Genomic DNA, 15,034 nt, shown 5'->3' with positions numbered 1-15,034 from the left:
ATTACTTATTGGATTTTCCATCCTCAGTAACGGTGTTGGTATCAGGAAATGTTCTATTTTGATTTTTGGCCTTCACTGAAGAAGCCTTTTTTCCTGCTATAGATCTTCTTTCACTGCATAGTGCTCTCCCATCAGTAATCTTATAAAAATAGTATTAAGAAGGAAAAAAATGTAATGCATTTTTAAGAATGACATCTCTTCTAAGATTTAAACATTTTAACTGTAGCAACATTTTTCAGGGTCCCAAATAAATAAAAAGAAAATCTCTTTTTGAGTACCTAACAATTTTAAACAACCTGGAACATGTAAATTTGTAACATGTTTTCCTGACAAAAATATACATTTGGTCATATTATAAATCGATTTTTCATCAAAAGCTTACTAGTAAATTTGAAAATCAAATTTGTACTTATTTTTTAACTGGTTGTTTTTTTTTTTAAGTCACAGCTAATGACTGAAAAATCAGTTAATGTTTTACAGCAGAAATTTAGATTCACTTGCTTGCCATAAGCCATAAACATTACCGTTATAAAGTTATAATGATAAAATGTGTTATAAAATCAAGTGGTCTAACTATAAACCAGTTTAATTTTAGTTTCTATTATGTCTCTTATTCCCAGAAAAGAAAAAATCTGGCACATGGGTACTATCGTGGTAGCAAATGAAAACAAACTTAAGACCATTATGATGAAGTATTCTTATACTGTATATCCCATTAAGCTATTACTGTTCATCCTGTTTTCATTTTAAAAAAAAATACATTTTATTGATTTTTTACAGAGAGGAAGGGAGAAGGATAGAGAGGTAGAAACATCAATGAGAGAGAAACATCGATCAGCTGCCTCCTGCACGCCCCCCCACTAGAGATGTGCCTGCAACCAAGGTACATGCCCTTGACCAGAATTGAACCTGGGACCCTTCAGGCCGATGCTCTATCCACTGAGCCAAACCGGTTAGGGCCAGTTTTCATTTTAATCACTTAATTTCAAAACATTTTTTATAAATGATAACAGGTTTTTGTTTTGGAGAAATATTTACTTATTATAATAGAATTTAGAAGTTCTTTAAAAATCTGACAATTATAAGAGGAGATCGATGGCAGAACAGGTCAGATACAGGGCACTTGGCTTGGATTTTGCAGAAATGATATACTGTGAGCTCATATGCTCAAGAAGTTCTAAGTAGTAGAAAAAATCCTGAGGAAAGAGCATGCCAATAAATGTTGCACTTACTTTGCAGAGACAAACTGCCTGTAATACACTGTAACTCTAGCTCCTCCGTGCATTCCATCTTTGGCCTGGTCTGCATCATCTGGTAGTTATCATTCTCAGTCATGGACGCTGGTTCACTGTTGGCTGGTGTCCTTCTCAGCGTCTTCATGTGCTGTTGAACTTCCGCCAAGAGAACAGCTTGTATTGCTTCAGTTACCTGTTGAGTTTGTGTTTCCATACAAATTATATTTAGTATTATTACAAATAATAATAATCTGTTTTGCAAAAAACCCAAAGCCTGAAATTTCGATTAGGAAGGTTTCACATAAATTGCAATGTTCCATTCCACTAGGATTAACATCTGAAATAATTAAAATGCAGATACTGAGAACTGGCACCCACACCATCACACTGATCTTTCATAAATGCAAAATGCTATACAGGAAATTTGAAAGGAGTTCTGAATTCCTTCTCTTAAGATATTTTAACATTTGCTGGAAAATAAAGGAAATTAATTTGAATATGTCACAATGCTCTTAAAGACAAGTGTATTTCCTCACACGATGTCTAGCTCGAAAGCACTATTTAGCTAAAAACACATGATTTAAACTAGGCTTAATATAGAAAAGTTAAAGACAAGACTTTAATAATAACTCTTACTAAACTCTGTGTATGTGCATGTGGCTTTATATAGATCAAAATACTGCAAGGCACAATTTCCCATTATTGTACATGCCCACTCCAGGACCTGTGGGTGACTGGAGGGGATGGGGGAATACTTGTCACATGGCATCTAACCCACTATCTTTATTTTTAAAATAAACAATCTGGTATATGACATCCCAAGTTCTACACAGGCTTGGTAGACAGGTCTTCTGAGCTTTGCTCCTCTGTCCTTGTTGCATATCTTGTGCCAAGGTTCTCCCCTCCTACCCTTGAGTAAAAAAGCTGGTGTACCTTAGCCTCTTTCTGGAAAGGAATGAGATAAAGTCTAGGAGTTAGGTCAAGTTCAAGGAAAGCCAAGTCCTGAATAAGTGAGGGGAAAAGGAAGGGCACTGCTGATCTAGGTGAACTTGGAACACCTTCCTATTATCCTTCTCTGGTTGACAGTTAAACCTTTCATATAGCCACCACCCATGCCTGCTCCTTTCTCCTCTAAACCCTGTCCTCCAATGACTCAGGTTCCACAATTGCCACTGCCCCCTCTGCATTATCCCCAGCCTACTCTTACGATGCCTGGGCGTGGGCTTTGGGGCAACACGAGGGTGATGGAGAGAGGCTGAGGCCAAAAACAGAACATGTATTCATCTAAATATTTATTTAGTCTCTTTTATGTGGCATGACAGCGTATGAGACTTTCAGGCTCCAGGGACACTCAGAGAGCTGTTGCTGATGGCAGATACTTATTAAGCTACTGTGGCAGAAGGACCTGGGCCCTTGACCTTCCAATATGGGAAGCTTCCTAAAAGTATCAGAGGCTTCCTGATGACTGATCATTTCTCTGTTCTTGTTCATTCAAATGCTCACACTCAAATGCTTGGTTAGCTTGTGAAAAAAAGGATAATGAATGAAGTGATTTTACTATACCATGTCTACCAACGCTGTAGTACTGCCTGCCACAGTACAGGTACACAATGCTCACTCATGCATATCACGTGATGAGATTCTCAACACTGTGTCAGTTATTGCATACCATGAATCTAACAGTTCTACAAATCAAGATACTAGTGAATCATGATATTAATATCTACATGTTATAATATGTGATCTTTATTAACTATTTTAAATAATGTTTACTAGCATACACCCTGTATAACAATATAGGTGATCCATTCTTATTTATGTGTATCATATAGTGGACCAAACTATATTAATTATTCATGAACAATTTCACATCAATGAATTTTATTTTAATTTTGTCACACATTTTATTTGACAGCACTGATTATAAGATGTGGATGATGTGGTAAAAAGAGCTCTAAATAAGAAATGAGAAAGCCTGGGCTTCTGATCCAACTATGACAGTAACTACAAATGCAACCTTTGACAAGTGCCAGTACTACTCTAGGACTTTACGTCCTCACTTATAAAACAAAGTCTCTGATACCGAGAGAGTCTAGAATGAGAGCTTCCAATCACAGGATCCTGTACGGAACTTTCTTCTGTCCATAACTGTAATTCAGAAGACTATTGGAGGACATCCTCAGACCCATGGTCCATCCAGATTATGGCCTACCCCTCCGAATGAGCAGTTTGGCCATATGCCCCAGGGAAGGATGGCTGCCTCTCACCGGGATCATTGTCATCTCTAGGAACACCCACAACTGTGACTTAGAAAGTCCTCTATCCCAGTGGATACAAAAGTCTATAACGACCAGGATCAATATTCTTTCTTAAAACCTATAGGGATTTATGTAATTTCATCTAACATTTCTAATTATTGGGTTTATATATCATGACCATATTTTTTAACTGTTGAATTTTGGGGTTTTTGACATATTTTTCACTATTAATACATATTAAAAGAATAATTAATAGTATCATTGAAAACAAGAGGAAGTAAAAATAACAAAATGAAACATACTAATCATAATGAATAGGATACTCAGAGCCACAAAACTTAAAAGTGAATATTGAATGGCATACCCAGCTGGAGACAAACTCAAAATATATACTTTATGCTCAGTGTGAAATCAATAAAGCATGGTTCCAATTCAGAGAAACTGTACAGCTTATAAGCAGGTTAAAATAACATTATCACTGTATCTGGTATACAGTGGGCACTAAATAAATACTAATGGAATTGAAATAGATCCTGAACACTTTAAAAACATAAAATTTGCAAAGTAGAATTTATTGATACTTTCTAACTACCAACACTTCAGTTTCTCTACTATGTAAATATAGCAGATAAATTTTATAGATTATAGGGATAAAATTTATGCCCCAAAATGTAAAATTTATACAGCATTTGTGATTTTAATAAAGATCTAGAATTGGAAGCACTATGGGTATCAAGCTGTCTTCTGAATGCAAGTTTCTCTGGAAATAGATATACAAAGTATTAAACTCTTATGAGGGACTGTGCAGTGATTTAAAAAAAGGTTCACTAATCCATTAGCTGGAAAGAGATAGCCACAAATCTGGGCCATATACTGGTAATTATTACTAGAAGTATTACAGTGCCATAGGCAAACTAAAAAATTTAATGTGTGTTTTTTTTACTAAGACCGTGAAATAGCACAGAATGTTATAGACTCATAAGAGCCCCCAAGGCCTGCTTATAGTTCCAATGTCCGGATTTTCTGGTATAGAAGCATTTTCCCAATACCTGGCTCACACTGGTCTTTGCAGCATCTCCTGAAAAAAGCCACAACACCTCTGCCTTAGAGGTGCTGATGTCATATTTCACTCACTAGAGTTCGATTAGAAAATCCAAAGTATGTTAGTGCAGCTTCAGAAACATGCAAATTAGCAACCCCAAATCCTTGCTGCTGCTTTTCCAGCCCTTATTCCAATAAGATAAATTTTATAGATAGCAGGGATAAAATATGGGTATGTTTCTTGTTTGAGAAGCAAAAGAGACAATTTCCAGACAAACTTATTCATCTGAAAAATATATTCCTTCTTACTTGCTCCCTTAAAGGTACCCTCCCCCATTCAACTTCTGAAGAAGGATTTTGCTCTATTTTACAAAAGCATTCCATTCCCACCTAGTGCTTCTAAAATACATTGAAAAGTAGATTCAAGTTAACATGATGTGACAAACTGCTTAAATAAACAGCTTTGTTAGTAATTTGAGGACTGCTTAATGAAGCATTTAAATGGATACTTGCAAAAATTCTCATTCCCACTTTACGCATGAGGAAAATAGTCAAGTTAACCCTATCTTCCAGAGTCATTCATCAGGCTCGTGGCAGAGATGAAAGGCAAACTGTGAAGCTTGGACTTCCTGTAGTGTGAGTCATAAATGCTCTGGTAATATTTTTACCTGCTCCCAGCATTTTGCACAAAGTCATAGTATCATAGAACCTTAATGATCCACTAGTCCAAGTATGTCCAAACCACATTAAAACTTACCTGAAAGTCAATTTAACAACTACAAAAGATCTTTAGTTAGAGCAATTCAGGATAAATGGTCTGTTGAATTAATTTTCTTAAGGATTTTTCCCCATTGTGGAATTAGTTGGCTACTAGGGAAAAAAAATCATACCTTTAACAGATAGACTCCTTTATTGATAATATGCTGCTAGTCAACATGTACTGATGTCCATTTGGTTATCACAGAAGGTTTTGCATAGCCATTCATTCATTCATTCATTCATTACTTATTGACTGGCTGCTGTCACTACTGCTTTTCTGGGCACTGGTCAAAGAGCCGTGAGTGAGACCAAGCCCCTGCTCTCAGCAAGCTGCTATAACAGCGAGGGAACAGAAGATAAGCTAGCAAAAAATAAAGGTGTAGCCTGGTCAGCGTGGCTCAGTGACAGAGCATTGACCTATGAACCATGAGGACACAGTTCCATTCCCGATCAGTGCGCACGCCCAGGTTGCAGGCTCCATCCCCAGTGTGGGGTGTGTAGGAGGCAGCTGATCAATGATTCTCTTTCATCATTGGTGTTTCTATCTCTCTCACCCTCTCCCTCTCCTTTCTACTCTGAAATAATAAAAAATATATTAACAAATGCAGGTATAATTTCCATTAAAAACAGCAAACACACATACAAAAAGAAGAGAAAACTGGGTAATGTGATGGTGGCTGGAGGCATGGGGTCAGTGAGGGGGAGGTGGCACTATTAGATGGAGTAATCAGGGTAGACCTCTGTAAGAAGTTGACTTTTGAGCAAATGATGAATGGAAAAATGAAAATTCCAGCTCAAGAGAACAGTAATGACCTAAGGCGGAAATGAGCTTTGTATGTTCTGGAAATATAAAGATGCTCAGTATGACAAAAATAGGAAGGAGAATGATAAGCAAAGAGGTTAGGCGAAGGGAAAATCATATAGAAACTTGTTGGCCATGGTAACCCCCCATGGCCAAGTTTCAATAACCATTCCAGTTGAGTTTACTTGGTTTTATAGTGTCAACCCCCACAGTTCGTTCTGAGTTAATTTTCTTTTGTTCCCTGTACCCAAAATAGTCATTTTTAATTGTCTTTACTGCTATTCTTGTCTTGCAAATTTGCTATGCCTTAAGCTCATGAAGAAGAACAAAGTTCCAATAAGTACTCATCTAATCAATGCACAGATATTTTTTGTATGTACTAAACTATCCACTTACTTTTAGGACCTAAAAAAAGGGACGGAAAAAAGAAAAGACTTCAGTTGGACATGGAAACCAGCCCTCTAAATTAGCTCCCAAATGAAGTACTCTCAGGATAGAAAAAGAATTTCTAATTACACTTAACAAATTCCTAAGCCTAGGGACATTTTGAAATAAAAAGAAAAATAGACAACTGTGCCACAAACTGAAATTTCAATGAGTAGTAAGTTACTGATACCATGAACATCCCTTCCTTAGCTCCCTCCATTCAGACCCCCCTAACTTGGTGCACCCTCGTATATATTATTTCCCACTTTCCCCCTCATTATTATTCTCTGCATTAGTCCCGTTGAATGAAATGCCCTGGGAGGACATTGGGTGAGGACAAGCATACCTACTCACGTACTTTCAAGCAAAGGGGAGGTTGCATGAACCATAGCATCAATAAAGTCTTCCATAATCAAGAACATGAGCTGTGTCATACCTGCACAGACTGGTCTCTCCAACAGGAAATTAGCTTCAAAAGAGAAACGTCAGCTTCAGGTAGATGGGGTTCATTCTTGCCTAGAAATATACAGAACACATTTTATATATTGAAAGTATTCAAAATGGATGCACTCAATGGTCCTCAACTCCAGCTGCTGACAGTAGAATCACTTGGGGAGACTTTTTTTCATAAACACCGGAGCCCAGGGTCAGCTTTACAGAGATTCTGATTTAATAGGTCTCAGGATGACAGTGGGTCAGGCATTAATACTCTGAAAAAGTACCTCAGATGATTTTCATGTACAGTGAGAGTCAAAAACCACTCATTAATTTATGTATTTATAATAATTATACTAATACATATCTTTGTTAAATCAAATTCATCTTTATACCTTAAACCCATCTTTGTACCCTTTTTTGCCAACAAAATGCAATGACTACTAATATTCCCACCCAAACAGGTCACCAAATTTTATAATTCCTTCTTAATGCAAACAGTTCCTGAAATTGTACATTGCATCTATCATGCAGAAATCATATAAAAGACTTCTCTTGATTTGTCCTCACCCAGCTCTGCTACTCTGATCAATAGGTACAGCACTTCGGTTTTAATTTGCCTCATTTTGTTATGTATTGTTTCTTTTAAGGCTGCCCTCTTGAGTCTCCTTTCTATCCATTTGCCTTAATGTTCAGTGTGAAATTTTAAGAGTGAGCTAGGGCTTGGTTTATTTAAATTGATCTATAGAGTGTCCAGCAGTTTCCTACACAAAAAGCACTTAATAAGTACCTTTTCATTAATTGAAAATGTACATATTATCATCTAAGTGAAAAATCGATGAATTAAGGCTTTCTGAAGGGTAAAATATATTATCTAGGTACCAGATCCCTGAATGAGATAAAAACAACGAGGGCTTGCGCTGAAGAGAAAAATGACTATGATTGTCTATTTAAATAAATGTATTATATAGGTCTGAAATCCTGCTATCAACTTTTAAAATTAGTACTAGTCTAACATGTATTTCATTAAATCACCATTTTAAATATTAATACATATATGTATGTGTGCATTACATCGGTGATCAAGGGAAATGTGCTAGAAGGTATTAAATAAAATATAAATTGAGAACATGAAAGAAATATATACATAAGAAACTTATAACTCATTAATATTATTATTTTTCCTGATGGAACATATAATGTGAATTTGAAATGACCAAGATCAGGGCATAAAACATGCAAGTAGAGAGAGCACTATGATTTTGAAGTCATATTTTCCATTTCTTCATGAGCACAGCAGGTAAGAGGACACTTTTTTGATCTCTCTCCTTTTGTTGACCTTGTGACTCTACCATCAAAGCGAAGTATTGGTCTCAACTGTAACTGCTTACTGGCATCAGGGGGTACTTCACAGTGCACTTTAATGTGACATTAAATTTTAATATGAGGTGGAAATGAGAGCCAACTTTTCTTGGCAATGTCAGTGAGTTAAAGAATTAATTGCAACTGAAGGGGGATAGATAAAAAGAAAACATCCCAGGTTTACCACTATTACCTAGTCACCATTCTTGCTGACAGAAGTGGGTATTGGTTCCTATCAACCCTTTAGAATGAGTGCCACAGTGTAACTGTATTCTTCAGGCGTTGATTATAGAATTAATAACACGAAGAAAATCCCTCCTTTCCCTCTACCTTTCATCTTTCAATTATTAAGACACACAACAACATTTCCTTATTACCTAACTGGGTTGTAAATGCTATAAAGGCCAACTCCAAACATCAGGGATGCATCAGAAATAGCACTAGTTGCTCGGGCTGTGTTGTTTCGGCAGCCACAGGAAAGTCTGGGGCTCCCTGGCTCTGGTTAGCAAGTCTCTTGGTCTCTGCAGAAACCACCTATGTTATGCCTCAAATTCTAATCCATTTCCTAGTCTAATAAAAAAAATGAAAACAAGAATAAATACCCTAACAAGAACCACTACCGAAGGAAAAAAATAGGCAACCCAGAATGGGGCCATATAGGGAGAACATTACTAGTAACCTTAGATGTGAGAAGTGGCCTGACATACTGGAAAGAGCAAGGGATTTGGAATCAGACAGAGTTGGACTAGAATCTGGCCCCTGTGCTTATGACGATAAGTAAGTCATCTAAGTTCCCTGACCTCCAGTTTCTCTAAGGGTAAAACAGAGATAGTTCCTTCTACTATATAGTGTCCTTTATATATTAATTGAGATAATATATGCAAAATTATTAGCATAATTCTTTCAAAATACCAGTCACTCAGTAACTGAAGCTATTAATAAACTCCCACTCTAAAATATCCCAAATATTCTTTTCAGTAGCCCTATGAGGGTCCGCATGTGTTGCTGTTCAGGCCATTCCAATGTAGCAATAATATACTATATGACTTTGGAGGCAACATGCACACTATTATTCCAACTTTACAAATGCAGTAAATACAGCTTTTGAAGAAGTAAAGTTACAGAAACAGTAAGTGGCAGAACTGGATCTTGAACCTTAGCTATCTCCAAAACCACTGTCCTTTTAACTATTCATCCATTAATTCAAGCATATTTACCTAATTCTTTGCAGGCATTGCTCTAGGAACTGGGAACATAGCAGTGCATAAAGCTGTCACAAAAAGAAAAGGAAAACCTATGGAACTTACATTTTACTAGCCAGATATGGATGACAAATTTAAAAAATGATATATAGTATGTCAGGTAGTGAAAAGGATTGTGGAAAACAGTAAAACAGGGAAAGGGGTAGAGTTGCTTGGAGAAAGGATGACACCTTCAATGAAATGGCATTTGAGCAAGAACTGAAGGATGTGTGGTGGAGGTGAGGGGCAGCAGACTGACCTCTGGAATCTGGGGAAAGAATTCCAGGCAGAGGAAACAGCCAATACAAAGGCCCTTAGACCTGCCTGTCATGTTTGGGTCTGAGTAAAAAGACCAGTGTAGCTGGACTATGGGAAGCAGGAAATGAGTATAAAGAGATGAGGTCAGTTGGGAGTGTGAGCAATGATGTAGGCAGAAAAGCCAGGTTATATAGGTTTTTCTATATATAGGGTCTTGTGAGTTATCCTAAACACTGTGGCTTTTATTCACAGTGACACAGAAGCCACTGAAAGGTTTTTAAGCAGAAACATGAGGTTCTGACTTTGTTTCTGATAGGTCACTCTGGTTGCCTGGTTGGGAATAGAATGTAGGAATGAAAAATAGGAGCAGAGGGGTGGTTAGGAGGCCTCTGTAGTCATCAAGGCAAGAGGTGATTAAGGATCACGAAGGGTGGTTCTGTAGTGGAGAGAAGCAGTCAAAACCTGGGATATATTCTGAAGGTAGAACCAAGGTGATTACTAAAAGATTAGATCTGGAGTGTGAGACAAGGGAAACATCAAAATGGCCTCAAAGTTTTTGGCCTTAACAACTGGAAGGATAGAATTGCCACTTACTGAGATGTCAAAGATGTGAAGAAGCAGGTTTTTGGATGAATCTAAAGAACAAGACTGTCACAGATTTCAAGGACCATTATATGACTTCTGAAATAGCTCTAACATTCTCTAGTGTAATAATCACTTATGTGGTAATAAAGATATTGATGTGCCCTAGCTGGTTTGCTCAGTGGATAGAGCGTCGGCCTTTGGACTGAAGGGTCCCGAGTTTGATTCCAGTCAAGGGCACATGCCCAGGTTGCGGGCTTGATCCCCAGTAGGGGGCATGCAGGAGGCAGCCAATCAATGATTCTCTCTCATCATTGATGTTTCTATCTCTCTCTCCCTCTCCCTTACTCTCTGAAATCAATAAAAAAATACAATAGTATTTTAAAAAGAAGACATGCATAAGGCTAATTTTAAAAAAAAGATATACTTTTAAAAATGTTCACATATATTTCAATATTGGCAGAATACAAAAATATAACCATGTGAAATGTAGACTAAATAATATAATGAAGACACATTGCTTATTCTAAATTGTAGAGTGCTATTCAGTTATAGAAATACTAGTTATTTTATGTCATAGAAATAAAAACAAAACAGACTATATTTGTAACTTTACCATTTCGTAAGTAACTGTAGAAGCTTGAAATATGCAAAATATCATTCCCAGGACTTTTCACTTTGTTATGCACAGAATCCATTTTGAAAGAGCTATTAAAAAAAAAAAGATTTAAAGTATATTATTGTAAATATATAAAAATATTTTGAAAAATAGATTAAATAAATGAAACATATGACTGTATGACCAATTTAACAAATTTGGGAAGTGAACACAAATTATTTTTAGCAATGTCTTACACATTAATCTCTTTGATGAATCGTATTCCCTCATATTTCTCCTACCTAACACCTTAATCCCAATTGAATTCTGAATTTTAGTTTATTAGTATTGTCTTGTGATCTACTTTTACAGAAGGGGTCTTGCTAATTTAGGTCTTGCAATTTGTGGCTAATGCAAAATAAACATTTATTTTTAATCCTACTATGTTGACATCAGCCAAAGATTTCTCCCCAGGTGCCGTGGGGATGTGAGGAAGGCAGGCTGTGCTCCAATGCGGTGACTCAGCAGCTTTCAGAGACTGCCCAAGTGTGTGCTCAGAGGCAGTTAGCTGTTTCCTTAAAATCCAGCTACATCATGCACCCGATTGTTAAGCAGACAAGGACTTCTCAACCTTCACAACCACAGGGAAATGTTAGTGAAATGGTCAAACTTGTTGGAAGGATCTGGTGACACATCTAATGCACATTATTTTGATTTCCTGACAAAGGACATGCAGTCTCTAACAAAATATCAAATCTGAAGCGACTGATTGAGGGTAGCAGTCTCTAATCCTGACACCTCCATTGGATAATGTTTAAATTAAGAATTCTATAAAGAATTTGCTAATGTGTGCTAACAATTTTTTTTTTAATCTTTACCTGAGGATATGGCTTTTTAAATTGATTTTAGAGAGAGAGATAGAGAGAAACATGGATCAGCTGCCTCCTGTACATGTGCTGGCCGGGGATCAAACTCACAACCTTTCAGTGTATGGGATGATGCTCCACCTTAGCCACTTGTCCAGGGCTGTGCTACCGATTTTAAGGGAAGGCCTAGTGCCAGTCTATCATCTCCCCCAGTGGGCTTGAGGCACATCCTGTACTCTGTACTTGGTAATCAGAAACAAACTCAGAATAAACATCTCTGACAAACAATAACTAAGTCCCTCACCTGCTCTGTGGGATCACAATTAGGCAAACAAATATACTTTTGTAGCAGCCCAAGTTTTTAATACTTTGAAGAAACCTTAACGATCACCTATCCCACCCGCCTCATTTTAAAATGGGGAAAGCAAGGCCCAGAGGGTTAAGTGGCTAGTACAAAGGCACATGGCTAGTTAACAATAAAATCAGGATGAATTCCTGGGTTTTCGGGCTCCTGGCTGCCTGCATTTTATTTTTAACCAGACTTTAGGTACTATGTAATTTTCTTAGTAATAGAAAGAAAAGTAAATGAAGCCTATCTGAATTTTTAAAAATAAATAAATAAGTAGAAGAAATAGAGGATAGTAAAGAACTAAAATTTACCGATCTGTTTTCTCATTGTTAGGGCTATGAACAGAACATGGAAAACCCAGTAGCACAAAAGCATTATAATGGAAGGAAGTATAATACTGAATTCTGCATAATCCATAGGGACTTGCTTTGCTACCAGACTGTAAGTCCACTGAGGGCAGGAACTCTGGCCATTATACAGTGCCTGGCACAGGTATTTGTTGAATTGAGCTCTTATCAAAGAACATAAATGTCAAGGACCATTTACCACCACGTACTGGGTAGATCAAACAGCATCTCTTCTGGAACGGCTTCCTAGATGGTTTTATCTCACACTAATTATTCTCTTTACACAGACCACCTAAAACACCTGTATTACAAATGTTTTTTTCTAGTTTATTTTATTTTATTTTACTTCAATGTTTTCTATGTATTTCAGGTGCATTATTTTTATCATTTAAATGAGCTCATACCCAAATGAGAAATTTATGTTTATTTCCCCTATAGGCTGATGATTGAATTAAATCTTCTAATATCAGACTATGAAAAACTGCATTGCATTTTAGCAGTGGGAGAGGGTAGACATTCAGAGTCAAAGTGAGTGATTAATCAGGCTTTGGAATGAGACTGGTACTCAGCCTTGAATCAGACTCCAAGAAGCTGAATTAATCTTGGGGTTGGTATCTTCTCTTCATAAGCCTTAATGTCATCACCTATACAATGAGCAAAATAATAGGGCCTATAGCACAGCTTGCTGTGAATTCTAAATAAAATCATGTATGTAAAGGGCTTCCATGGTGACCAGCAGATACGAAGCACTAAAAAAACCCAACAGTTATTATTACTAAACTGTACTTTCTACAAATTAATTACTGATGGTCTCTTCTATTTTAAAATGCCAAAGTATACATTAAATGGTGGGATTTGAGGAATTAAATTTTCAAATTTTTCCTCTCCTTATCTATAATAATAAAAGTGTAATATGCTAATTAGACCAGACATCCTTCTGGACGTCATTCCTTCTGGACAAAGCCATAGCGGGTGGGGGCCACGGCAGAGGCCCCTGGCTGCGACAGCAGGTGGGGGCCAGAGCCAAACCCCTTGCACAAATTTTGTGCATCGGGCCTCTAGTGATATATAAAACATGTCATTATAGGCGATTACTTAAATGTTCTTTGTTCATATTTAATTCATAGCAACAGCAATGTATTTCAAGGTTGTTTGTATGTATGTAAGTATATATCATCTATTTATTGAATCATTCAGCATCTAGCACTCTGATTTTCCTGGCACATATTATGAGAACAAAGGTTATTTGTTGAACAAATATATTTTAAAACAAATTTATTGCTCAAATTATCCTCCAAACCCAAAAATTAAAAGAAAGGTTTTTTTAAATGTGTTTGGAGCTAAAGGAGTTGTTGCATATTCATTCTTCGTGTAAATGAAGAAAAGAAGGAGAAAGGCTAAAGAGTTGAATACAACAAATAATGATAATTTTTAAAATATCCCAAATAAGAATAGTCAAAATCTCTAGGAATGCCTTACCTATCAATTCCATATGCCAAGTCTACAGGCATGTTAACTAATTTGTTAACTAAAAATAGTCTTCTCAATAAATAAATTATAGTGTTTGACTCATGCAAAGCGTCACAATTATTTTCCAGCCCTCTTGGCATCCCAGCTTGATTTGAAAGAGTGGATGTGTATTTGTTTGACAATTCCAACACTTTTCTGGAAAACAAATTGACTTTTGAGTAGTCTTTCTTCACTTCGGCATTGCATAAATCCCAACCTGGCAGCATCAGTGAGAAGTGATCTTCATTTGAAGCAAGTCCTAAAGACACGGGACCCTGAAGCTTCAAAATATTGAGATGCTTAATGCAGAGGTTATCTAATTCTTTATCCACTCCCCACGGCAAAAGGCAAGATAGGAGCAATTTGGCTGCATCTATTATGAGGTTGGCATCAAATTTTCTTGATGGCTTAGGGTGTGTCTTTTTGGAGCTCTTCATTTTCTTCTGCCTTTTAATTCCATCATATTCTTCTAAGACCACGATGGAATTATCTCCTTGTTCTGGGGCTTCACTCACAGGCTTGGCTTGTGCCTCTGCTGAGAGAGAACCACAGGCAGTTTTATTTCTTTTCAGCGTCAATGTTTTCTTCTCAACTGTACTTTTGGCTCTTCTCAGGATCTCACTGCCATAGAATGAATTGGAAGGGTCATTGTCGCAGGCTGGCGTTGACAGCAGAAGTTCAACAAGGTTTTCCAAGTCAAACAGAAGGATATGAAAGCCAATGTTACTCCATTTTGTCTTCACAGGCAGGACATTAAAAGGACCTGAGAAAGACTTGACATCAGCAACCTGAAGGAGATTGAAAGAAACACAAAACTTTATGTGTTGAAGTCCTTATTCTTAAGTGATTTTACTAAAAGTCCCATGGGGTTAAAATGGCATAAACAGAAAGTATTAAGTAGCAGTACAAGTAATGGCAAGTCATTTTGATTATTTTGTATTACTTATAAAAATTCCCCTCTAAACA

At 36.9% G+C, this 15,034-nt stretch overlaps 1 protein-coding gene across 1 annotated transcript in view; it reads right to left on the bottom strand.

Moving 5' to 3' along the window:
• Positions 1 to 15,034, bottom strand: part of WDR72 (WD repeat domain 72) — a gene marked incomplete at its 5' end in the record, with an annotated part of 183,946 nt that overhangs the window by 80,644 nt on the left and 88,268 nt on the right. The window contains 4 exons of the mRNA XM_081108857.1: positions 1,233 to 1,428; positions 6,958 to 7,037; positions 11,016 to 11,107; positions 14,039 to 14,856. Of these exons, the coding sequence (XP_080964983.1) occupies positions 1,233 to 1,428; positions 6,958 to 7,037; positions 11,016 to 11,107; positions 14,039 to 14,856 (1,186 nt within the window). The remainder of the gene's footprint in view (positions 1 to 1,232; positions 1,429 to 6,957; positions 7,038 to 11,015; positions 11,108 to 14,038; positions 14,857 to 15,034) is intronic.

This window comes from Myotis nattereri (assembly GCF_964212035.1).
Source record: "Myotis nattereri genome assembly, chromosome: 1".
NCBI classification, from domain to species: domain Eukaryota; kingdom Metazoa; phylum Chordata; class Mammalia; order Chiroptera; family Vespertilionidae; genus Myotis; species Myotis nattereri.
The sequence above is the reverse complement of the archived record's forward strand: the minus strand, read 5'-3'. Positions and strand labels throughout refer to the sequence as shown.